Source organism: Balaenoptera borealis (genome assembly GCF_965194805.1).
Source record: "Balaenoptera borealis genome assembly, chromosome: 4".
Lineage (NCBI taxonomy): Eukaryota > Metazoa > Chordata > Mammalia > Artiodactyla > Balaenopteridae > Balaenoptera > Balaenoptera borealis.
In genome coordinates, this window is record NC_138861.1 from 56,045,101 (window position 1) to 56,072,287 (window position 27,187).

At 39.3% G+C, this 27,187-nt stretch overlaps 2 protein-coding genes across 13 annotated transcripts in view; one reads left to right on the top strand and one right to left on the bottom strand.

The window, feature by feature from the left end:
• PAQR3 (progestin and adipoQ receptor family member 3) lies at positions 1-25,614 on the top strand. 7 transcript variants are annotated; one of them, XR_014243746.1, is made up of 7 exons: positions 1-384; positions 3,631-3,793; positions 7,597-7,752; positions 10,773-10,970; positions 13,099-13,189; positions 19,347-19,467; positions 25,477-25,614. XR_014243746.1 is itself a non-coding variant. In XM_082389438.1 (7 exons), the coding sequence occupies exons 1-6, from the start codon at positions 200-202 to the stop codon at positions 16,630-16,632; spliced, it is 936 nt and encodes a 311-aa protein (XP_082245564.1). In that variant the 5' UTR covers positions 1-199; the 3' UTR covers positions 16,633-16,638; positions 25,477-25,603. The 7 variants fall into 7 exon arrangements, 6 of the variants coding, with proteins under 6 accessions (XP_082245564.1, XP_082245563.1, XP_082245562.1 ...); XM_082389438.1 differs by lacking the exon at positions 19,347-19,467 and adding an exon at positions 16,490-16,638 and having other exon boundaries at positions 25,477-25,603; XM_082389437.1 differs by lacking the exon at positions 25,477-25,614 and adding an exon at positions 16,490-16,638.
• Positions 20,597-27,187, bottom strand: part of BMP2K (BMP2 inducible kinase) — a 126,107-nt gene continuing 119,516 nt past the window's right edge. For all 6 annotated transcript variants that reach the window (XM_082389332.1, XM_082389333.1, XM_082389334.1 and 3 more), the window contains one exon: positions 20,597-26,925. In XM_082389332.1, the coding sequence (XP_082245458.1) occupies positions 25,508-26,925 (1,418 nt within the window). In that variant the 3' untranslated portion in view covers positions 20,597-25,507. The remainder of the gene's footprint in view (positions 26,926-27,187) is intronic.

Consider the following 27,187-nt stretch of genomic DNA (forward strand, 5'->3'; position numbering starts at 1 on the left):
TACGACGCCGCCGGGTCCGCCGGGGTGCTGACGGCAGTGGCCGCCCTGTGAGCGGAGCCCGGCCTGGGCAGCGGCCGGGCCGTAGGACCTCGCGCAACGTCTGGTCTCCGGGGCGGGGGCTGCGGGGGCGAAGCCCCCTCCCCGGGGAGGCGGGGCCTGGGCGAGCTCCCCGCTTGGGGAGCGGCGGCGGCCGGGAAGGATGCATCAGAAGCTGCTGAAGAGCGCACATTATATCGAGCTGGGCAGCTACCAGTACTGGCCCGTCCTGGTGCCCCGCGGCATCCGCCTCTACACCTACGAGCAGATCCCCGTGTCCCTCAAGGACAACCCGTACATCACCGACGGCTACCGGGCCTACCTGCCCTCCAGGCTGTGTATCAAAAGGTACAGTCTGGCCGCCTCCGCTGGGTGCGCCTGGGGGGGCGCGCCGGCGGCCCCTCCTCCTCACCTACAGCCTTTTTGTCTGGTCCGCCTGCTGCTTTCCCCGCTTTTCTCCGTGCCCATCATTTCCTAGCTGCCCCGACCTTTTCATCCCTTTCTGCCACCTCTCCTTTCTCGTTGTCTTTCCTTCTTCCGCCGCCGGGCTACTTGATCCATGGACTAATGATAGTAACAATGATCATAATCACTAGCTCCTGTGGGGCTTTGCTCTTTACAAAGGAATTTTACATCCTTTATTCCATTTGGTGCTTATTGGGATACATGTTGGAATCGACCCCACTGACAATGACTGAGCCATACTTGCCCCTGTGTATACCTAAGCTTTGTTTATTTTTAAGGCAGCCCTATGGAAATTCAGATGTTTGGGGCCAGATAAATGCCTGTATAATAGGAAACAAGTTCACAATGCCATACATTTAGAAATCCTGGTTTATTCATTCAACAGATAGTATGGAACCCCTGCTAGGTGCCAGGTACCCTACCAGGTCCTGCAAAGAACAAGCAGGTATGGCCCTTGTTCTAATGAAAATACTAGCCTGGGGGACACATATTAAAGAGCTAATTATACTATTACATAATAACCATTGTGAAAAAACGCTGTGTGGGAAAAGCACTATAGCAAAGAGAGCCTATAACAGGCACTGCCCTCCACTAGAGCACTATAGAAGTGTCTTTAAAAAAGGAATTTCTTCATCATTTAAACTCTTAAAATTGAGTCCCTTGAAAGCCTGGGTTTAAAAAAACAAAACTGAAAAATTAGTGTTCTAGTTCTTAGACTAGCTTTCTGTTAAAACTCCCTGTATGTACTTAATTACAGGACCCCACTTTAAGAGAATTAAGGTACCCATGTTGGTTAGCTTCAGGTCACTGTAGTGACAAACCCCACTGCTGGAATGTGAGCCATTGAATTGTTCAAGCAGCAACCACATGTTTGATTCTTGATCTTGTTTTTGGCATGGTCTTACCCCAGTTCCTTTGCCCTGCCTGCCTTTAAAGTGCTTCTCTGACTCAGGGTCACAAGGTGACATCACTGTCCGTCCCTACTTGGCTTCGATGCATGGCCCACGGTACTTCACAATTTGAATCCTGAGTGCCATTTTCCTCCCCTTTGACTCCTTTGCATAAGTTATTACAGAAGAAATCAGAGCTGGGCCCTGCTTTGGATGTAGAGTTCCACAAGGATAGAGCAGGTAGTCAGTTGCCTTAAATAGTTTTATACCCACCTCTGCGTTCTAATATTAGGGTCCAAATTTCATGGATTAAGGAGTGAAATATAGTGCTTTAGATCTTGGGCTGTTGAGTAAAAAAGACTTGGGTGTGCAGATCTGCCACTTAACGGCTGTGGGACCTTGAACAAAAGTTAACCTCTCCCAGCCTTATTTTCCCCATTTGTAAAAATGAGGGTAATTACAGTATATGCCTCAGAAAGTAGTAAGGACGAAATGGGATTGTGTATGTAAAATGCTACACAGAGCCTGGTACATAATAAGCTCTCAATAAATGGTGACTTGTTATCACCATGGTCATTGAATTTGAAGCCAAATAGATGATGATGATGAAGTTGATTGTTGATTTTGAAGCAGAACAGAGTATAGGTCTAACTTCTCATAGAATAAGAGTAGATCCCCTACTGGGGATATTCTGCTAAGTGCTCTTCCCACCAGCTTGGTCTTTTCCAGGTTCAGCTTTTGCCCTTTGTCTAGAGGGACGAGGACACATTTTGGATATAAGGAGAGGTTTTGTACGTCACAACTGTTCTGCCAATACTCTTGTTAGTTGGAAGGAACATGCCAAGATTATGCCTCTCTGCTCAGTTAATCAGTGTATACTGGGTTTCACCAATGAAAAGTTCTGAGGCAACAGGCAGAATGTGGTATTGGCTGTCAAACAGTCCTGGGGTTAGATGTGTCTCCTCACATTCCGGCATCTCTTCCCCCACTCCCCAATATCAGTAGTTTTTATACCTGATGCTTATACAGGATAAAGCCTGAAATCCACAGTACAAGATCCACTTTATCCTTGGTGACCGTCTGATTGTGTGAGACCCTGCTATGTTTATGACATGGGAAAATGTGAACCATGGTGACTGCTGCAAATTCAGTATTAGAGTTATATGTTAGTGCTTACCAATAAGGATTCTGAATCAGTGAAGGTCAAAGACTTTAGTTTAAACAAAAGATTAGATTTTGCAAGAGAATTTTAACCTTTAGTCATGACATCACCTTTCGATAATCTGATGAGTCTTATCCACAGCTGGAGAAACATTTCACAAAATTAAGGAAGGAGCTGGAAGGGACTTGAAGCAGCATCTAATCCAGCTCCCTTGTTTTAGAGATGGAGAAATTGAAGCCAGAGAGGTGAAGTGACTTGCTTATGATCCCAGAGCTAATTTGTTGCCCAGGGTGGGAGTGAAGGGACACTGAGCCTCCTGACTCCTGGTCGGCGGGGAACGCTCTGCACCGGCCTGCACTGCCAAGACTGCTTAAACTCAAACCAGTTGGGGCGTATTGAAAGAGGGCAATTAGTACTGATAGTAAAAGTAACCTCCTGTCGTTCCAAAAAAAGAATAAACTCGTGCCACCTGGAAACTAGTTTGGTTTCAAAACAACCACAGCAAAGTTGTTGCAGCATGCCTGTCTTAAAGGACATTTCCAGTGGATCCATTTGCATTTATCCTGCTTCTCTCTAGTCTATTTAACTTTGCACTTGCATGTAATGAGTACTAAAAAGGTATTTTAAGTTCGTGCCTAACCTTATACTTAGCGGGTTTTCAGATACCTATTACTGAGTGTCAGAGTATGATAGCTAGCACCCAGTTTTAATCTGCACATTCGTTTCTGTAGACATTTAGCATCTAATCTGAGCAAGACACTGTGCTTGGAACAGTAGTGTCATAAAGATGAATCATGCCAGCCGTCAGGGAGTTGATAAGCTGGAGGATGAGATGGAATTTATACATAAATAACTCTAATTGAGGAAGGAAATGGTAAACATAATAGAGGTGAGCAAGAAAAAACTGTAAGATCCCAGGACTGATGGAGATGGTATATCAAATTTAGAAAGGTAAAGATGGGGTTAAGGGCTTAAAGTAGCAAGTATTAGATAATCCCCAAAATTGTCCATAAACTTTTAAATGCTGACAGTGAGCGAACAGATATGAATCTGAGCTGCACGTTTGGTTTTTTCCAGTTTGTTTATTTTATCTAATGAGACGGTAAACATCTGGAGTCATTTGCTGGGTTTCTTTCTCTTCTTCACGCTGGGAATATATGACATGACATCTGTGTTACCTTCAGCAAGTGCATCCAGAGAAGACTTTGTAATTTGTTCTATTTGCCTTTTCTGCTTCCAGGTAAGTCATTTCACAAACGCTATTATTGGTAAAGAGAACTTTAGTCAGACAAGCTTGGGCAGGTGACCTTACTTCACACCCACAACTTGCTTTAAAGAGCCCCCAAATAGCATATAGGTTAGCTTATTCAGTTTCATAATATAAGCATCCAAAGTATGTTTTTATGAGAGTGTATTTGGATGTTATTAGAGTATATTTGAAATCCAGTAAGTTTTAAAGATTGAGAAAATTTCTTTCTTTTCTCTTCCTTTTTTTAGACATCTCTGCTTTAAGATTAATACAAAGATAGGAATCTCTGTACTGTATTTGCCGACTAAAGTAGAACTCTGTTGTCTGCTTAAAACTTGTTTGGGAAGATTTCTCATCTTTTATATGTCTATGACTTTTGTATTTGTTGTTTCCATACTGTCTTAATTTTAATGTCTTGTTTTGTTGGCATTAATCTTTTCTGTCACTTTAATGTTAATTTCCTTTGGGCCTTTTACACGTGCCTGATTTCAGATACTTTCAGTTTCTTCTCCTCTGTAGCCTCTTGTATGTGTTCCTCAGCACTTTAATTTTTCTTCCGGGATCTGTAACAAAGTGCCTTTAAAAGTTATGTTTAATAATTTTTCAAACAGGTAATTCTGAAAAAGAAAACTAATGTGGAACAAAATCCAGTTGATATTTTTTAAATTTAAAAAAAAATGCAGAGAGTACAAAAAATCATAGAAATGAAAAGAAGAAGCTATCATGCCTCTCCCTCCAAAAGTAGGCCAGCACTCCCTGCAGTTAACCTGCTGCTACTCTGAGAGGGGAATCGATAAGTAAACTGCACAGGTGTTGCTTTCATTGTGTAATAGTCAGTTTCAGGCCTTCATCATTTGACTCAAAACTTTGGACTTAAATGATCAAGAAACACACTGGGAACATCTCCCTCCCCCTTTTCTTCTAATTCTAGCTCCTAGAACCATATTTTAAATTTCTTTGAGGGAAAGAATACTCTGTATTTTTGTGTTCTTATTAGAAAATTATTTTTTCTTTAAGTGTTTTTTAAAGTATGCTCTTTCTCAGGTTTAATTTTTGTCCTGATCGGAGCCTAAACATCTCTTTAAAATCTATCCCAATTTTTAAAATGGAAATGAATCAATTTCTCCATACTTAATTTTTAGATGTATCTTATAGACTAAGATGTGCTGAATATAAGAAAAATTGGTTTATACTCTACTGTTATACAGATATTATCTCCTTTGAGGATCCCACATGTTTTCCTCTATCCCAGGCCTGCCCTTTATCCACCCAGCCACAGCTGATGTTATTTCAGGGAACACACATTCATTTTCATAGTGGTTTAAGAAAGCAGTGCATTGCAAAACTGAGAAGACGAAATAATTTAAAAAACTGCCAGTGAAGAAACACCCAAAGTGTTTAGAGTGACTTGCTCAGGATTGTTCAGCAGGACAGTTGAACCCTCTTCTCCTAACTGCTAGTGCAATGATCTTTCTGTTACACACAGTACAGCTTCTAAAGGCAAATGAGCACATCTTCCCTACTTACAAATACCATTTTTATTATTTTTATTTTTATGAAATTATATTTATAACTTGTTCACCCAATCCCGAGGTATTTGGGTATCATGGCAAGGAGCTTAGACGTAGGATGTCATGCTTAATTGCCTGTCCACCTGGACAGAGTGAGATACTCCACAGGAGGAAACTTTCCAGAAAACGGAGACATACTCAGTGTCAGATAATTTTTCAGTCAGCTTTTTAAGCAACTCTAACAACACGTCCCTTTTAAAACAGAACATACTAAGTCTAGGTTAACTTTTCTAAAACTCAGATGTTCTCTATGAATACCATGTATTTTACTTTCCTCTTGATACTGTAGTTTTTCTCTTTCCACATTTATTTTCCTTTTCACAATGAAATTAGCTTTATTGTTGTTATTATTACTATAACATATACTCATGTAGAAATTCAAGCAAACACAAAAGTATTTGGAAGAAAAGTCATTTGAAATTCCACTTCCACATTTGACATTTGGGTTCAGATTCCTCCAGATGTTTGTGTTATCACAGCTGCCTCACACCTGCCTGCCTACCTTTCCTATCTACCTCCTTCTGAGCTGTGGTCATCTCTGCGCTTGCTGTTTTGTGTCACTAGGCATTGCGACAATGAGATCTTTCCCTGTCAGTGAGAACATACACCTTCATGTTCTCTGAATTTACTGTGTTTTATCTCAAGGATAATCAGAGAAAACAAATAACCAAGCTTCTTAGAGTTATGTTTAATTGGGTCAATAAACTCTGACTTGTAGTAGCCAAAGCCACAGACTGTTAAGGATTTTAGATAGTGGATGAAGAAATGAGATTGTGGCTAGGAACCTTGTTTTGAATATTGATATAGAGGCTACGGGGACTTAGGTTTGTTTAATGGCCAGACTACAGAATAGCTAGATGACCATTTATCTGGCCCATTTTCCCTACCCACAGTGTCCCTGGCTTAGTGTAGGCTCTAGTCATTGCTTCCTAGGGCTACGCCTGTAACCTCTCATCTCAGCCTTTCTGTAAGGGTGCACTTAAAATATTCAGAAGTATCACACAGAGCCCATAACACTGAAGTTAAAACTCCTTGATGTATAGGATCTGTCATAATCATATCATGAAGAAGGCCACATAGCATTCCTTAATGATACTGTGTTTCTCAATATGCTGCTTTTCCTATGGGCCCTCCAATAAACCTGTGCACACCTTTATTTATGTCCTTGATGAATGCCAGGTCAACTTAAGGTGCAGCTCAGGTGGCAACCCTTGTATGAAATATGTAGCTCTTTTCTGCCCGCCAGTCCCACCCCCAAGTACACACATGCACCCACAGACCTGGTACTCTCCCTCCTCTATTTTCTAACTGTGCTCTGCACCGACTTTTCCTATAGGACTTCCTACATCACCATTTGTTCACTTGTTTCAGAAAAATCTCTTTGAGAGTAGAGGTTTCATCTTTGTATCCCCACTGTATGACACGCAGTAGGTATTTAATGACTAGAGGGAGTTCAGCTGTAGAAACCTTATCAGTCTTCAGAGCAACTGATACAATTACATTAGCTTTGCTCTCAATTTGATAACGTATAAAGTCAGCATAAGTCATAATTACTTTTCCTTGAATGCAGCAAAGCTATGTTTAACTTAAAAGTAAACTCTATACAATGAAGTCTCATACAGACATAAAAGGTCTTAAGTGAAAAAAACAAATAGCAGAACAGACCGTATGATTCTGTTTGATTAAGAAGTATATATGGTGTTCTTGCGTGTGTGGACTTCTATATCATAGGTGTTTGATATGTTCATTGAAAATATCTGGAATAACACAAAAAAGATGTTATCAGTGGCTCCCACTGGAGAATAGATTGACTGGGAGGGGTTTATTTTTTTTTACATCATACAATTCCATATTCTTTGATTTATTTTTCTTTAAGGACATGTATTCTGTAGTAAGTAGTTTTTAAAAGGAAACTTATTCATAGATCAAAATAAGCCTCAGTAGATTTCCTTTTACTACACTGTTCATTAAATTTTTTATGTTAGAAAATAGTTATCATTATAGATTTCTTTCTTTATGATTGTTGTCCCCATTTTACCCATGAGGAACTGAGGCTTAGGGAAATGACATATAGTCAGGCACAAAGCTAGGGTCCATGTCCAGGTCTGTTTGGCTGAAAAGCCTGGACTTGACCTGACCACTTCCATGAACATCATGCATGAGTTGCTTTTGTTTTTTTGTTTGTTTGTTTCACTTTGCTAAGACTTGTTTTATTTTCCATAGGTCTGTATGCTTTGCTCTGTGGGCTATCATCTTTTTTCCTGCCATCGATCAGAAAAAACCTGTCGAAGATGGATGGCATTAGATTATGCAGGAATTTCTATTGGAATACTGGGCTGCTATGTCTCTGGCGTATTTTATGCATTTTATTGTAATAATGTAAGTAACTTAAAACATTTTACACTCTACCTTTCTTATATAGGTCTTGGGTGTTCTTGCCATGGTTCCCTTGAACTTCTGAATGAGCACATAATTAACTAACTTATAGAAGAAACAAAAGTCTGGTGGAGGCATAAACGCCTTTTTCAAAAGGGCCTTGTGATCTCTAACATCTATTATCAGTGCCTATTCCTTTCACTAACTTGGAAAGGAATGGAAAATAATATATATATATGTTGTTATTTTCTGAAACTTAACATAAACATTAAATTAATGTTTCCCCACTAAACCCATACAGCTACATGGTTCCTCAGATGTACATTATGTATCTTTTATTTTTGTGTTTATAGAGTTGAAGGTAAAGTTAGCACTTGTTAAAATTATGAAGCTAGCTGCTGCTTTCCATTTTCCCTTCTCATCCTTTACTCCTCTGTCAGTGAGAAAAAAGCAAAAGGTATATCTGCGAGTGTGTTGACCCATGTTCTTATGTAAGAAATATGTTTTCCTTTCCTTAGTCTTATGTTTGGACCAGATGGGTGGTGAGTGTCTTGAACAAACATGTGTCTATTGTGAGTTCTAGATCAGCTCTTCTTTCTGACCCTAAAGTTACAAAAGTCAGTTTTTGCCTTGTGCAAAGCAGCATTTGAAACACTGTGATCAAATTATACAGCAACTGATCTAAATATGCTGGCCAACCAAACCACCCCCTCTCCTCATGTCTCAGCCAAGAAGGCAAACTGAATCTTCCTGAGGGCTCAGTACATCTCAAGGCCTCCCATTCAGAAGGTCCCCATCGACCCTACTCTCTTGTCCTCCTGCTCTCCTACCATACTTTTTTTTTTTGTTTTCCGCTTATCCTTTTAGTTCCTTCCCTTACAGAGCCAAGACTGAGCCGCTCTCCCAGGGGCAGTGTACCTACTAGTCACAGGACTAGAGCCTGTCGTGCCCGAGCCCTCCCCGTGGAGCAGGTGGTCCAAGCCGTATCCCCAGCCTTCACTTTCTAGGAGCATTGGCTGCAGTGCAGGGGTCCTCTGACTGTTGGGAACTCTTAAGTAGGACCTTTGTTGCTACGCAATAATAGAAAACTGTCAACACTGCTGGAGTGTAAAACTAGCAAAGCGAAAAATCATAACTTGGTTTGAACGTAAGAACATTAATAATTGTAGCCACTTATACGTGAGCCATTTGCTTTTTAGGCCTGATTACGTTGGAACATAAGCATAAAATTAAATGTACATGCCATTTACCTTGTAAATTGATTTGGTTTTGGTAGTAAACTATTCATATCTACTCACCTTTCACAACTTATTCATTTTGCATGAAACTGTTTGTATCTTTAAAAAAAAAAAAAAAAGGCTCGTGAGTACAGTCAAGTAATATTAGAATTGTTTTGCTTATTATGTATTTCTCTGAAACCTGTTTTTTGTTTACCTCTTCCCAAATATATCTGATCATCAAAGAGACTAGCGGGACACTTTTTGTAAATCTCTTTTCAGAAAAACTAGAAGTCCAAGGTAGATTAAAGAGAAAAAAAAGGACTGTTAGAGCTAATACAGTCCATGATCATCTAAAGGAAAAGTTTTCATCCCTCTGGTATCTTATCATTTCCAAATATTCAGTTGCTATAGTGGCTCTTTACCTTTTAAGGAACGCAGGCTGCTTTGAGAATGAGATTGAAAACCATGGACCCTCCATCCCGGATAATGTCCGTTTGGGCACAAACTGACCAGTCATTTTGACGTGTGAATTTCAAGAAGTGTAATGGTCCCAGAGAAGTCCTTGGAGCCCAGGTTAAGAACTCTGTCCTAGGTGATGCTAACTTTTGAGCTTCAAGACCAGCTTTTCAGCTGCTCATTTAGATACCTAAATATTCTCTAAGTCCTTCAAACTTGATATATTTTTAAATGAACATTCTTTCATGCTTCCCCATTTTCTCCCCCCAACACACACACACACACACACACACACACACACACACACACACACACACACACACACACACACACAGAGACACACACACAGACACACACACACACACTCTGGACTATCTTTGTTCATTTGCTCATTAGTACAAGCCATTTGCATGGCCTTTCATACTAGAAACAGTTGAACCATCCTCTACTGCCCTCTCACACATCCAGTCAACCACTAAGACTTTAGTTTATTTCAAAGATGTCTCCTGAATCTGGTGCTAACATCTACCTTGTTCAACAAAAGTCCATGCTCCTATTTTCTCCTTGAATCAGTTATTCTATAATAATATCTGCTAGCTGGCTTCCTGTCATCTCTCTCTATTTTTCACTGATGTCGGAGTTATTCTAATAAGTCAGTTGGAAAAACAACCACGTCATCTCCTTCTTCAAGGACTCTGCTTTTCCCTCAGTGCCAGCGTGGTAAAGTACGAATACTTAGCCCGACAGTACATCTGCCTTTCAGCCTCCCTTTGTAAAACTTCCTTGCTCTGTGTGCTGTTCCTTCTCCTTGAGAGCTCCCTCTTCTCATGAAAATCTTGTATATTCCTCAAGTCCCAGCTGAGATGTCATTTCCTCTGTGAAGCATTTTTTAGCTAATCCAGGTATCAATTGCTCCCTCTTCTGTAGTTCTACAACATTCTCTTCACAATCAGTTACAGTACTTATCATTAGATTATAATCATTTGCTTATATGTCTGCCCCTCTCATAGCCTATGAGCTCACCCACTGAGAGAGCCCCTGTCATAGTCGTCTTTGTTTCCACAGGACTTAAATCACCCCGGCATATAATAGGTACTCAGGAGATGCTTTTGTGTGAATAAATGTGTTCTTTACCAGCTCACTTTGGGGTCTGGTTTATCATCCTAAGAAACCTAGCAGTCGTATGCAACGTGTGTTGTTTTAAGGAAGGAAGGCAATCATGTTTGGAAATGAAAATACCAAATAAATAGAGTTTGGAATGTGTAATGTAGAAGCCAAAACTGAAAATTACTCTTTTCCTTCCCGTATTGTTAATAACAATTAAAATGTGATTTCCTTTCCTCCTAGTACTGGCGGCAGGTGTACTTGATCACAGTGCTTGCCATGATCCTGGCGGTGTTCTTCGCTCAGATCCATCCCAATTACCTCACACAGCAGTGGCAGAGGCTCCGTTCTGTCATCTTTTGTTCTGTTTCGGGATATGGAGTGATCCCTACTCTTCACTGGGTTTGGCTCAATGGAGGAATCGGTGCTCCTATCGTACAGGTAGGTTGAGTGCGGTCAGTATTTTTCCCATTTTTTTTTTTTTTTTTTTTTTTTTGTCCTTTCAATTTTATTCCTTTCAGTAAAGTAATGTAATCAGTCCAAGAAGGTGGATCTTTGTCATTTGAGGGCATATTTCTAATTGCATAATGATGCAATAATTTTTCACCTCTATATAAATAAATAAACATACCTTGTAGTGGTAGAAGTCTAACTGTTTTCTTCTGGGATGTATTTCTATGAGATGACACATTCTTAATTCTCTTTCTGTTACCCATAGGTTGTAAATCCCCAAGTCCTTACTGTAGAGGAGGACTCCCAAGTTTCCAGCTTTGTCATCTGAGGCAGGGATAATGCCAGTAGGAGCAGTTGATTTGTTTGTTTGTTTGTGGAGGAAAAGGAGTTGGGAAGGATTTCTTCTTGGACCTGAGTTTGAGGTACCCGTGGGATGTAAAGGTGGAGATAGGGTCTGGATTTAGCTTGGAGTTCGAGACTGGTGATGGAGATTTGACAGTCATTACTGTCTTGGTAGCTAGAGCCGTGGGAGCACATTCCACCCAGCAAGGAAAATATATTGAAAAATAAAAGACAGTTAGTTATTATGGGGGAGCAGTTGGAGTACATTAGGAAGAACCTCAGTGAGAATTCCTCAGCGTGCTTGAGAAGGGAATTAGAAGTAAGACTTAAGTTCTTAGAGATTTATATAAAAATGCCTTAAGTGTGTGCTAGAGAGTAAACTTGAGAATTTTTAACATAACTAATTATGCCAAGAAATCTAGAAGAAATCGCATACACTTGTTGCAATGGGACCTTTGGAATATAGGGATTTAAATGCAGGTTTTATTCAAAGGAATTATATTTTTTTAGAAGGGGGGACTAAAAGTAGGCTTACATACTGTTGGCAGCAGCGTGGTGGAAAGCATCTGCATATAAAACTAAAACTAAAAAGAAAGGAAGTCTGTGGTGTAGTGAACTGAGTGATATGATCTGGCTGTTTTGCCAACTTGAGGATGACGGTGATGGTTTCTTTATAAGATGAGTAAATTGGGAGAAAGGTGAGATAGTAGTGAGGAATAACTTCAGTGATCCTGATATCTGTGAAAACATTGTTTTTCTGACAGTTTCGATGCCCAGAAAATAGAATGGGGAAGTGCCACTCTAGATTTAATCCTAACCAGAAATGAATAACTAATTACTGACATAGAAGTGAGTGAAATTTTGGGATGAGGGAAACACATCCTTTTATGCTTATCGTGACAAAGAAAGAGAACCAGACCCATTAAGCCAGTAGATTTTGAAGAAATTCAGAAAAGGAAAAAAAAAAGGGAACCATCTTGTGTTCAGCAAAAAAAGATGGAAAGAGAGGCACATAACCAAAGATGAAAAGTTCCAAAGAGCTAACCCTGGGAGGCAGGGTGAAGCTGTGTTCTAGAATGTTTGCAAAATCTGAGGTTGATTAGTCTGAGGATATAGGATTTAGGGGAGGGGGCCCATGATGATTCTCAAATATCTGTTAGAGGGAAGAGAAATAATTTCTCTTTATTTCTTCAATGGCTTCTTGGTAAATTAGGTTTATAACCAGAAATAGGAACAGCATGTATAAATTAGAGCTGGCTGATTTTCTAAGAGCAAGGAAAAGCTTTCCAAGAGAGCTGTGAGATGGACTGCTTTGTAGAGTAGTATTCAAGAGAGCCATTTGTCTGGGATGGTGGAACAGATTTCATTGTTGGGCCAAGCCTCTTGGCTCTTTTCCAGCCACAAATCCCTGTTTAGTCTCTCCTTATTCAGCTGGCAACGCCATTCCCATACGTATTCCACCCAGGCACCTACGTTGTAGATGGAGTTGGACGCCCTTAGGACCTAAACTATGTTGAAGCTTTAGCTGCCCTGGTGCCCTGACCTTTAGGGTTGTCTCTGTGTTCCACTCCTCTGGACTGCTTCCTGAAGTATTGAGAGCAAGCTTTCTCTCATTGGAGACTGTCTGCAAAAGCAATTCAGATTTAACACACTTAAACCCCACCTATGAATTCTACTCCTGTGTGTTGTCTAATTCTATGAATTAGATTTATAAGAAATTGAGAATTCAATCACAGTGGGCAGGATCTGTGAAAAAATATGTTTTGCTTTTCAGGACTTTGCACCCCGTGTAATTGTGATGTATGTGATTGCTCTTCTTGCTTTCCTATTCTACATTTCCAAAGTTCCAGAAAGGTATTTTCCAGGTACGTATCACTTGTATAATGGTTTTCTAACTTTATTCTAAATATATAGTGGAGGTATATGTTTCAGAGCATCAAAACTTAGATTTTTTTTTCCAATATTATTGATTATAGAATGGCTCTTCTCTTCTCAAATGTTATCTAAAACTTGAACTTTCTAATGGCTTTCACAAACTTTATCTTTCACTGTCACAGTATGAGTTGAGTCCAGTAGATAGGGTCACCACCATTTCACAGTTATGAACTCCCAGGCACTGCTTTTTTGTGGAGCACTAGTTAGCAATTACCATTTACTTCTTTGTATACCAGCTTATGCTTAAAAATTAATTTATCAATATATGTGCGAGATCCATAAAACAAACAAGAGGCAAAGGAAAATAACAGGATAATGAAAAGAAGCCAGGTTTAGGATTCCTTCATAATGTATCTATCGTAAGTTTCTATATAAGAAAGCCCATCAGTCTGGCTTTCAGCTTCCTGGCACCCAGTGGTAAGAGGAAATTAATCTAAGTTAAGGGTCTTCATGTCCCCAAGATACACACAATCCAGGAACTTAAGAGAAGGACAGATTTCCCTGCTTCTTCAGTCCAGAGGAAAACGTCTTCTGATAGAAAATAACTAAGAGGACACCGGGTAGAGTGAATAATGTTCTCCAGAACATGTATTTGCTTGTTTAGGAGCTTCAGCTCTGGAGTCAGACTGCTTGGGTTCAAATCTCCCGTCAGCCACTTTCTAGCTGCATGAGCTAAATAAGTCACATAAGCTTTCTCAGCCCAGTTTTCTCTTCTGAAACATGAAGATAATACATTTCTCTCTTGGGGTCATTGTGCGGATTAGATGAGAAAGTGCACATGAAACATTTAGCACAGTTCCTCACGAGTAGTGAGCACTCAATAAATCTTAGCAATTGTTATTATGATGCCCCTCAACCCCAGTTTCATAAATGAAATATGTGGCTTAGGAAGGGACAGAATGATGCAAGTCCAGGTGACCTTTGGCTCAAGTCAAGAATAACAGGAGACATAAGGCAGTGGTCTTTCGGTTTGGGGGCTAGAAGTAGGGGAGCAGTTTAAATTCAAATTGCAAATTGTCTTCCCTTCTTCCTGGGTTAAGAACCTCTTCCACAGTGAATCAAAGATAGGACGTGCCACTCGTCATGTGTGTTGGGGAAGAAGAAAGGATGAGAAACCCCGAAGTATAGAATGAATAAACTGCAGAACCTCAGGCATTCCTCTCTGCACTTGACTTTTCTCCACTGAGTTTTAAATAAGGACGGACTACAAAGAAGAACCTGAATATAAACATTAGGATTTGGGAACATAACTAGGACATGTCCCTGAATTGAAGACCACCCATCTGCCAGGCAGGGTCAGAATTCTCCTCAGAAAACAGTTTTGGTAAAATACATTTTTGTATCACTTTATTAATAATTATTTTATTATTAATTTCTTCTTCATCATAGATGTAGAAAATTAACCAATGAAAGGTGTCTGCACTCTGTGATTATGGCCATAGTGTTTTTAGGCCTTAAAATATTCAGATCAAAAGTTCCTACTTGGGGTCTTCCCTGGTGGCGTGATGGTTGAGAATCCACCTGCCAATGCAGGGGACACGGGTTCGAGCCCTGGTCTGGGAAGATCCCACATGCCGCGGAGCAACTAAGCCCGTGCGCCACAACTACTGAAGCCTGTGCACCTAGAGCCTGTGCTCTGCAACAAGAGAAGCCATCACAATGAGAAGCCAGTGCACCACAGCAAAGAGTAGCCCCCGCTCGCCGCAACTGGAGAAAGCCCACGTGCAGCAACAAAGACCCAGTGCAGCCAAAAATAAATAAATTTATAAAAAATTTTTTTAAAAAGTTCCCAATTGTCTAATATAGGGCACCTATAAAAGGTCAAACGTTATGTAACTTAACTTTTCTCAAGATGAGCTTGACATAAAACATGCCCCATGTAGCTGAATGTGTGCAAATACAGGTACATTTGAGCAGAGATACAGAGATCATAAAAAATGAAACACTCCTTGTCTGGCCAGTCCTCATTTATTACCTGGCTCTAAAGAGAAACATGCTGTAGTGGTGGTGAGATGGTGGGTGAATACTGTGAAATCAAAAAATTTAAACCTAAGAACTTACTTTCAGCTCAGGTTAATTTTTTTTTTAGTATATGAACATCACAGTGGTATTTGATGGGTTCAGGGATCCCCAAGATGTCCATGGACAGAATTCAGTGAGTCTGTGATACTTGTATTACAAACTAATCAGTTTTCTTTATAATCCTCAGTGTTTTATGCTTTTAGAAATGAGTCTGTGAGCTTCACTAGGCTGTCAAAGTGTTCCATGGCACCAAAAAGAGGCTAAGAACCTCCACAGAAAAGATCCTGTTGACTTACACTTTAAAATCTACTTACTATACTGATTATTATTCTTGGTAAGAGAAGACAGAGAAGGTTAGAGAATATTTATAGCATTGACCAAAAAGTTCGTTCGAGTTTTCCCATAAAATATTACAAAAAACCCAAACGAACCTTTTGGCCAACCCAGTACATTACGTGACCATAGAAGCACCATGACTAAGAAAAAATTATTTACATTTAAATGTCTATGGCTCTGTATTTTGTTATTTATTTTGTTGTTTTCCAAGATGCTTCCCACATGTTAGTTATTTAATCTCCTTGGAATTTAAACTTGTTTAACCACAAAGAGAAATGAAGTAATTTTCCTAAGTTGTATATGAACTAATCAGCCTTAGTTAATTACTCATTACTAATTACATTTTGCAGATTGTTCCATTCGTCTGATAGCACAAGATTCAGGTCTGAGCTTTCTCCTTACACACCTGCTTAAAATAAAAAGTGCTTCAAGTAGACTTATACCCAAACACAACCGTGTATCTGCTTCATACCTAATAAACTCCATGATTTATAGCACTAATTTCCTTTGCTTCTCTCATGTAATGTCTTTTCTTCACCAGGTATATAAGTTGAGACATGGGAGACAAAAGGTCAAATTCCTGAAATTAACCACGTCTTAATTTTGAAAAGACATTTGGAATAGTATTTCTAAAATTCACCAGTATACTTAATGAATTTAACACCTTACAGTCACACTCAAATATGAATTAACATTTTTTTAGAAAACACTTCAGTCTGAATTAATCTCCAGTCGGTCTCCAGGTGCTCTGAGACTGCCAAAATCTTTTTGCTGCTCAGTCATATTTCCAGGGCCAGAGATGGAAATATATTTTTATTTTAATATCACAATAATTACAGTCGATATTCTTTTCTCTCTACCTTCCCTTCCAGGACAACTAAACTACCTCGGATCAAGCCACCAAATATGGCATGTCCTTGCAGTAGTGATGTTATATTGGTGGCATCAGTCAACAGTGTATGTCATGCAGTACAGACATAGCAAGCCTTGTCCTGACTATGTTTCACATTTGTGAATTCAGGTATGGCCACCTGGTGTATTCAGTTATTAAGCAATATATAACAGGGAGTTGTATACCCCACTATTTCTAAGATTCCCATTAGTTTTTCCTTTTCCCTCTGGTTTGATATATCATGAGTAATACTTTATAAAAATGGAAAAATATACCTGGGGATCTGTAACTGTTTTATGGGCCCTTAAGACTACTAATTTGCTGCTTGTACAGAAAGTGAAAATTAGTTGGCATTCATAACAAACATCTGAATGACAATGAATGTGAAGCCAGTGTAGAAATAGTACTTTTACTGAACACCAGCTTAACTTCCTTAGGAAGGGCTCACCTCCATTATAAAATGGAGTCCTCTTGTGTGATTCCTTTAATAGGTGATACTTAGAGTAGATGATCAAGTTTAAGTGCCTAATCAAGGCAAGGGTTGCGATAAGCCTGTGTTTAACACAAGCTGATCGTGATTTTGAGTAATCACTAGCCTGTCAATGTTTGTGAGAAACCGGCGCTTAAGATATTATTTCCTTCAGCTGTAGGTTCTCTCCTCCCTAGGAACATTGGATTTTTTAGTTTGCTAGAACAAAAACTTTAAACCCCTTCTCCTTTAAGTTGAGAGAGGCGTTGAGAAAGGGAAAAGAACTTGCATTGTCATTTCCCATCAGGTAAAAGTCATGTTAAGAACCGATTACATGACCAGGCAACAAATTCTGTGGTTTAATAACCAAGTTATTAGCCATTTAAGCTTTTCAATTTCAAATATTATTTAATTCCATATAATAATTGAGCTCTTGCCAGTAGACGGTAGTTTGGGCGTTCCAAAATTCCTATAACAGAAGACTTTTCACTTCTCTTGAGTTTGCAGTCTTAAATTTCCTGGTGATGGGGGTTCCCAGGTACATGGGTGCTACTTTCAAGGGCATAGAATCCAGATGGCCCAGTTCTTGACGCTGAAATGAACCTTAAGCCTTAGAACAAAGTCATGCAGATGTCCCAGTTGATGACATGATTATTCACCTGTGCTCTGGTCTTTCTCTGTTTATGCATGTGTTAGTGTTGCACTGATAACTCACAGTATTGATATACACTATCTAATATTTGGGCCTGAAACTGCATTGTATATACTTAAAAACTAGATCTCGCTGCCCCATCATACAACATAGCACTCTTGTTCTCTGGTCTTTTCATATGCATAAGTTAAATCCCATAAAGCAGTCATTCATAAAAACATGTTGTTTATTGGAATATAAAATATTACCCAAGTTTCTTAATGGGTTGACAGGAACTGCTTTAAATACTGGTGTATCTTCAGAACACTGGAATTTCTAAGTATCAGGAGGTGTTGATTGATGGTGAAGCTTATTCCCAAAATGTCATTTATACATCTGATATTTGGAATGTTACTTTAATGTGCCTCAGTTTATGCATCTGTAAAATTTTGTATTTCTTTTCAGTGTAGTGTTTTTGGAATATGAATTCCCCATGCTAGTATCTCAGCAAGGAGAATTCTCCCCCAGTAGGCTAAGGGCACACCACATTATACCCATTATTATGATGGAACGCCACTTTGAAAATGGCCATTTTACCTCATAAGGCCAGAAATTTGATTCATATGCTAAGTGAAAGAAGATTTTGGTGAAATGATAATAGGATATATTTTCCCTAAAGCATCCCTTATTGGCTTACATGGTATTATTGCTTTTTTTTTTTTTTTTTTTTTTTTTTTTTTTTGGTATTATTGCTTTTAAACAGATATTTTGTCATTTTGGTCAAACAGAATATACTGCATAGTTATAATTAATATAAAAATGAAGGAGAAGTCCAGTTATTTTAGGTCTGGCGGCATTTTTTTATTATAAAATCTTCTCAAAATAAAAACATATTGAACTTTAAATTTCATTTTCTTTTAATTTTTAGAAATAGTCTTGTTTTTTGTTATAGTGTATGAATTATTTAATACTTGCCATCTGAATTAATCGATAAAAAGACCATACTTTAAGACTGTTCTTGAATTTGAAAAGCATACAGGTCTGACTGTAAAGGAGAACTAAATTATACCCTGTAAACATTTCATCTTTTTTATGAAAATATTAAATATTTTAAGAAAGTTCTTTTTATCTTTACTATAATGTACTTATTATAAAGTAGGGAATGAATGAATGTGGATTGCTGTCAACTATAAACACTTCTGTATATCAGCATTTACTGACCACCTACTGTGTGCACATCACTACTGGCAAAATTTTTAAGACGTTGTTAACGTTAAAGAATATTTAAAATTGCCTAAAAAAAAAAAAAAAAAAAAATTGCCTATGAATCTGAGCCTTGTAATAATGTATATTTATTTTTGTTTTGTAGATTTATTAAAATAAGATTAAAAGTACACTATTCAGCTACAGTACTAAAAATGACTGGTTTTAATTTTACCAGTGTGTAAACTATAAAAGCTCTTTACCTACAGATTTACATTTTAAAATTATTCATGGCTGTTTTAAATTGTCTACAGTGATTTGTAAGGTTGTAGTTAATTCATTTAAGAGAATTATCTTTCTATATAAAACCATTTTCAAATAGCAAGATAGTGCCTGTCTTTCTTGTTACACTGAGTGCGGTTCATGAGCTGCATGGCAAAATATGTATTATGTAAATAAACTGGGTTTGCTAAATATGTTAAGTGCTGCTTGTCATTCTTTATAATACATAACAGCTTCACAATCATATTTTAGAATCAGGAATGAAGCTTCAGGGAATGTGTGTCACATCTTAATGGCATCCCGCCTGGACAGAGTAACCGATTTGAAGATTGTGACTGACTGGCATAAAGCTGTACAACTCTCCATTTGGCAGGTACCTACCTAGAGATATCCTTTGCCCTGCATTTAATATCAAGGGGCAAAGCCTGCATTTCTGGATTCCTGCTGAGCTGAGTAGGTCTGTATTCACTTGTAATCATCATTCTGGGTAATTTTACCCCTGCCGAAGTGTGTGCAGTGAAGAATCAGCTCAGCTATTAGGGGAGGGGCAGAAGTGTCTTTTACATGCATTTTCACAATAACTGTGTTTACACTGAAAAGAGCTACGGATGCTATTGGGTACTTACATCCCCTGAAATTCTGTACCATACTTCCTGAGTAGAATAGCGGGAGAATGATCCAAAACTGAAACTACCTTTGAGAAAACATTTTCAGAAAGGAGAGGTAGCAACAGTGGGGGTCTCTGATGAACAGTGAAACTTCCATCCTTAGAGGACAGGAATGATAGCCACCAAGGTGTAGTCATGCTCTACAAACCCGGGATCAAAAACACTGCAGGACACACGTGTAAATTCAGTACTGCCAACAATCTAAAGCAAAAGTGAACTATCTTTTTAAATGTGCAACAAATAAAACTTCAAAAGCTCATGCTTTCAACAGGAGAATCGTAACTACATCTTACATATGATGCTGGAGTTGGACTTCCTTAAAAAGGGGTGAGCTTACTCAAAATAAACAGCTCTAACTGCAGCATACACTCTTCTCGAAAGAAGTTAACTATAACTGAATTTGAACAGTGGCACATCCCACACTGTTCTTTTTAAATAACCTTTATCATCATCGGATATTTTGCTCCTTTGTACCATTTATTAAAAAGAAACAAAGCCCTGATTTTTCCACATAACTTTAGGTAAATGTTACTACTTACGAAAAGAAGAAGTTCATTTCTAACAAATAAGTTGAATCTTTCCACAAGCCACCAATCTAAAACTCCAGTTTGTGGAATAATACATAAGATAATATTGCGAGCCGTATAGCACAGGGAGATCAGCTAGGTGCTTTGTGACCACCTAGAGGGGTGGGATAGGGAGGGTGGGAGGGAGGGAGATGCAAGAGGGAAGAGATAATGGGAACATACGTATATGTATAACTGATTCACTTTGTTATAAAGCAGAGACTAACAAACACACCATTGTAAAGCAATTATACTCCAATAAAGATGTTTAAAAAAAAAAAATATTGCGATCTTGACGCCAAACTTAGTCCATCAATCCAATAAACAGGTTTCTCTTTAACATGCCAAAGCCTCTTTTCTGACATAATCAAGGACTACAGTATTTTATTTAAAACTAAATATTTTTTAACAGTTAAAATGTCACCAGTTTTTAAAGAGTTTAAAAAATAAATTATATGTAATGCAAAAACTATGCCAAACATTCAAAAGTTACTTCAAAGTCTTATGTTTTTGCCATACCTTCATCGTTGTAAGTATCAGTAATTGTAATCCCTGAACAAGTTGTGTTATTGTTTTTGTAGTATAAATGCTAGGTCAAAATGTGTTTTCTTACTTAAATCCAAAACTGTGAGCTCCTTAGAAGAGAGGTCTAATCTTATTCATTTTCTATTCCATTAGCTGGTGCATAATAGGTGCTTAATGTCTGTCTGTGGTGTAAATGAAAGAACTGACTAGAAGTTTGCATCCAAAACTTTTAATAAGATGACAAATAATGAAAAACTCTGAAGTCACTGATTATAAAGAATATGCAATCCATTTGGGATTTATTGCATTTAAAGAAAGCAGATTATTAAAACAGTAGGTATGATAAATACAGTAAGAAAATAACTTTAAATTTCAAACAAAACAAAGTGAATGAGGGACAGGATTCAGTCAATGAGAATAAGCAATGTAAAGGCAATATAGTACTAAAATCAGTTAGTGCTTAATTAATTAGACATAGGAAGAAAAAAAAAAAGCAACTGATTCTGTCTCATGGAACAGTTTTCCAGCTGTATGTGAGGATTGAAGTTAACTTTAGAAAGTATGTTTTCAACAATTAGAAATATAATAAAGATGTAAATCAGGTTTATTAAAAGTTAAAGTTATTTGCTTAGTGGTACATAAAAGGCTTCAGAAAATTCAAGTTTAACAAAAAATGGAAGTGTAATCAAAGAAAGTGCACTTAAAGCTGTTTGCCAGCAATTAAAAAGTAGCTTACTATTACTATTCTGCTTACTATTAGATGACTTTTCAATCACAAAAAGAGCGTAGGAATAAAAACAATTCTCTTTCAAAAGTAGTACAATTTTTAAATAAAAATAACCCCAAATGATGGCCATTTGCATTTTCATCTGTCTACCTTATTCTTTTAGTGGCTTTTGTAAACCCTCACCAGGAGTGAATGTTCCTTTAGTAATGATTGTGGTTGCAATTCCATTTAAAATTTAAAAATTCACATTAACTCCACAGTAGAGAGGTGTAACATGTACATGCATGTGTGCGTCTATATATTTACCCTAATATATAAACACCACTGTGTATAAAAGTTTTCAAATAAACTATCATTGTTATTCTCACAGTAGATCTGTCAGCTCAACATTGGACCTAAAATGATGTGTAATTTTGCTAAAAAAGAAAAAAAAAAAAAAGAAAATGTTTACTGCACATTCTATATATATATTAAAACAAATGTACCCAAACTCCTCAGAACTAGTGATACTAATACACATGTACCTTCTAGCAATGCTGATATGAAGTACCACAACCTAAAATAAACCAAGCAGAGAGCCTGAATAGTAGGAAAACTACTCCGCCTGATGAACACCAGAGTAGAGGAGGGGTCTTCACCTTAGTATTTCCCACCAGCAAGATGAGGACAGCAGTCTATCAATCACTGTCACACAATAAACAGGGTAGGATCAAAAGCTGCTTCTATCTATCTACAATTCCAAATAATGTCATAACTGTGCCCACGTACACACACACACACACACACACACACACACACACACACACACACACACAGGGATGGGGCGAGTCAGTGGAAGCATCACACTCTTTCCCGATGGATACTTTTGAATAAACATTCTAGTCAGTTAAATTTTCATCCAGCCTACAACCTCTCCTCCTCTGCCTAATATCTATAACCAAGCAACTTCTTTTGTGTCTTAGCAGATACATTCCTCAGTGCCATAAAAACTGATCTTTTTAACACTAACATTTTGCTGAAGTGATAATATTAAAATAAGCAAATGGTCCACTTTTAAAAAGATGATTCAAAATCAATAAGCATTATTAAAGCTGTTAGGACAGAAATAACTTTGGCCTCAGACTTTTGCTAGCTTCATAATATTTTACTTCCCTTAGTGATGTTCAAGTATTACAGGTTTAGAGTTATGACTACTTTACATGCTAAAGAAGCACAGAGGACAACTGATTAATACGAACATGATTTCAACTTTCCTTCCTTAAGCAAGAATTGGACCATCCCATAATAGAGCCAAACTTTTACTGAGTGCTGTGTACCAAGTATGTGTTAAGCTCTTTCACACGTCTTGTGAGCTTTATTCTCATAATTCTAAGGGAATTAATTACCTGGGCATCAGCTGTGTGGAGTGACTTACAACCTAACAGTAGTGGGAAAACATGATGGGAAATGGAAAGCAACCCTAATCCTGTACTCCTTGGGAAAATGCCTCTACTTCAACACAAAGGAATCTCCCCATTTCTATCCCATTGGGTCCCCTATTAAGTCCTAAATGTCTCTTCTGAGCTATAATCTCAAGAGAAAAGTCACTGGGCTATGATATAATAAACAAAAGAAGGTAAATATTTTAAACAGTGTCAAAGTGTTTCCTTAGAATTTATCCAGCATTATAAGCCAAAGTGTCTATCAGTATCTAAATCATTTAAAATTATTCAGTGTATTGAAAAACAACTGTAAGCAAGGCCTTGGTATCAGACAGACTCTAGGTATTTCATGTTTACATCCCAAGGAAACCATACTAGTTCATCCCTACCGCTTCTAAATTAAGAAACTCATGAGGTCTAGCAGAGACCAAGGCTAAGGACTAAAATAATAGTCAAAGAAGCATACTGTGTATACATCAACCAACAGATTTCATTAAAAAACAGATTCTGTTTGATACAAACCTACTGTAGTTCATGAATTTACTATGTGTAATCATCAACTCTTCACTTTTAAAAGAAAGTATCACTTGAATCTACTTTGTAAAGTTTTAAAGCACATCTACTTGAGCATTTGCATTAGCAGTATTAATCAACCTGAGGATCAGAAAAAAAAAAAAAAAAGGTGCAAACATAATATTTGCCTTTGGCACAAGGACAAATAACTGGTGCACTTGGGCTCTAAAAGTACAGCTTTTAAGCAGTAATGAATGTCATGCTTGGTCTGCCTCTGCTTCACTCTGATTCACATACTGCTTCCCCCTTTGTCCACAAAAGTTGTATCTGATTTAAAACATAAAAAAGAGAGAAGCAATAAAAAATAGATGGTTTAGTTACGTATACTTTGCTTCTTTCCAAGTTTAGAACTGTGAAAACGGGCAAATAGCTCAACCCAACTGGGGCACTATAATTAAGAGACTCTAGTATGATTACTCATAAAATACATTTTAATTGGGCTCAAAGAGAGTTAATTTAAAATAGAGCAATCGAGGAGAGTGCCAGTTGAAAAAGAGTTTTCACCCTTTTTTTGTAAATAGCTTTAATGGTTCTAGAAACCTCTAAATGTTAATTTGATAGGGAAGGACAGTTAATTATAACTTAAAATAGTTGGAGACACAGGAAGCACAGATACTCTATTCACATTAATTCATAGACGTGATTTCTATCTTATTAAACAACTTCTATAAAACCTCAAGTTTCTAATTAGGATTTGTGATGTTAAGAAAAAGGCAATTTGGTAGCTGGGTTCTTTTCACTAAAGACACAATCAGCTAACTAGCAGAGTCGAGATGCTAGCCCCTGGTCATCTGACACCTCACAGCCACTCTCAGATCTCCTGTTACTAGTGCAGAGGTATTTGCGGCAGGATGCGCGAGTCCTGCCGGTAAGGCTTTGTGGGTTTCGCTGTTCCGTGCACTTTATTAAAACTACTCCACCCTCCAGACCTAACTCAGAAATTGCTGCTCACGACTTGGGGAATAGTTGGCGAAGGTGGTAATTTAATAAAGCACATTATTAAATGCAACATGATTTTACATTGTAAACGTCTCAAAAGCTCAGGGTTTTAGCTACATATTGTTCCCTAAAATAAAATCTCTATATGACCCTTGTCCTCACTCCCAGTTTTTCCAATAATCTGCTTTACTAGGGACATGATAAGTTTTGAGCAAGAAGCCATTCAAAACCAGAACATAAAGTGTTCCTGAAGTAGAGTGTTTTTTTCTTTGTATCATGTTTTTTCTCTACATTTTTCCACCTGTCAGATATCTCTCTTTAGTTTTTGTTCAAGGTGTCTACATAGATATTCCATATTAATGGCACTTGTTTTTTTAAATGAAACAGTTTTAGGCACAACAGTCAGTGACCTCTGGCTCCGCTTTGTAGAGAAAGGTGTAAGGACTAAAATCTCTGCACTCTCCAGATAATAACTTCCTCATTCTTTATGAGAAGTGGATTTTTTTTTTTTCCCCAATGTGGAAATTAGAAGAGACCTTAAAAAAAAAATCCACAAATGCAACTTGTGTATGTACAAACAACCTTAGTTTTAAATGCTGGATTCTGGAATGAGCCTCGGATACGCACACAAAAGTGACATTCTGTTATAAAAATAAAGCTGCAGCTTTCCAGTCCCTTTTCAGGGACCACACGACTGGAAAGGGCCCACACGCTTCCCCTGGACTTCTGTGCCTTCACATCTGCAGCTGGAACCCCAGGTTAGAGCTTGCCATTTCGCTCCCTTTGCTCCTGCGTGGAAGAGACGTGGAGTTGCTACCCTGTGCAGATACTTCCTTTTTCTATTTGGTTTATTTAAAAATCACCTATGCTGATTGACCTGTAAGAATGAATGATATAAAGAGCTATACAAATAAATTTTCTTTCAAATTCATAAAACTATTCATACTTTTCTCTTTGAAACAGGAGTTAATAAGAAGAGTCCATCAGAAGTTATCTACTGTTTAGAAGGAAACGGAGCAGCACCAAATGGGTCCAATTCGACTGGCTGGGCCTGTTGGGACTGATGTGAGGTGACGCTTTGCACCACGAGTTCTGTAAAGGGCACGGCACCAAAATCATCCATTTTCAACGCATCTGCCCCGGGGAACGACCCGTGGCGTGAATTCGGCCTGGGCCGCCCGGGCAGGACGGGGTTGTGGTCGGCACGGATGTCGCTCCGGCCCTGATGCGGGGGGTGCCACGGCAGGTCCGGGGGGTGGAACGGCTTGGCCCCAAAGGGGTCCAACAGACCCTCATCGGCTTGCAGGACGTGCCCTCTGTCCTTCCCGTCGGTCAGGGCAACGCTGATGTTCTCCTTGGAGTCCGAGATGGTCAGAAATTCATTGCTGCTCTGGGAGTCCCGGCGGCCCACCCTCCTGTGCCTGCGGGCCCTCTCTGGGGTGCGGTAGGCGGGCTTGGCCGGCTTTTTGGCGCCGGTGGGCGTGCCGTGGTGCCGCTTCCCGTTACTCTTGGCCGCCTCCTGCTTCGTGCGCCTCTGGCGGGAGGACAGTTTCTGCAAGCTGCGCTGCTTGACTTTTTGCTGCTGGCTGCCGGTTATCTCCTCAAAGGGCACCAGCCCAAAAAGGTCCTCGTTGCTGTCGCTTTTACTTGCTGATGCGGGCAAGGGCTGGAACGGAGTGGAGCCAAATATATCCACACTCTGCGGACAAGCGGGGAGAGCGGGCGCGTCGGGCACGGGCACCTTCTTGCTGAAGGGCGCCTTTGTGAAGACATCGAACTCCTCCGGCTCCAGCCCCGCGGCGGGAAGCCGGCTCTGGGGGCAGGGGTCCTGCTCCGGCTCCCCTCGGCGGGGCTGTTGAGCACGCGCAGCAAAGAAGGGGACAGCGCCGAAGACATCGAACTCCGGTCCGGGAGCCCCCGCTCCCACGTCCGAGGGTAACTGCGTGGGCGAGAGAAGTGCTGCGCTCGGGTCCTGGATCGCTGCACTGCCAGCTGTGTCTCTGTAGCCCGGGCTTGCGCTGCTGTACTTGGCTTTGGCCGGCTCGTAATCCGAATCGGAGCTGTGTTTCTCTTCTTCTTCCTCATCTTCAGAATCCATAAGCAGAGGCCTGTGACCCAGGTTTTCCGGCTCCGTGTCGTCATCGTTAAACTCTCCCTGTTCCCCCTGAAGAACTTCTTCGTCCTCTTGCTCTTCCTCTTCGCTGCTCTTGGGAGAAGGGGGGTCTGACTCAAAATCACTCTCGGATTCATCGTTCCCCTTCTGCACTGGACCGTGTACTGACGGATTCTCTGGGGGTTTCTTTCCAGTCCGGTGGTCTTTAGATACTGGGCTTGCTTTTGTATTCTTGATAGGGTTTGCAGTGCTCTTTTCTTGATTCATGGATGAATGTTCAACTTTCTTTTCAGGAGAACCTGCAGATTCAAAGAAAAATTATTAATATCATTCCAATGCATTTCAAAAACCATTTGCAGTAAACATTATGTGCTAACACAAAGCATTACAGATCACTCACGGCAGTTCCCTTAGAGGAAGATGTAAGGGCAGTTCTTTATCATTAGGCTTGGGGGATGCACCTGGCCTCATAGTCGATGGTTAGGTCCTTCAGTGCAGACAGACTTACTTGTCTCTCTACCCTACACACCACCTCCTCACCATTAGGTGATCGCTGACAGC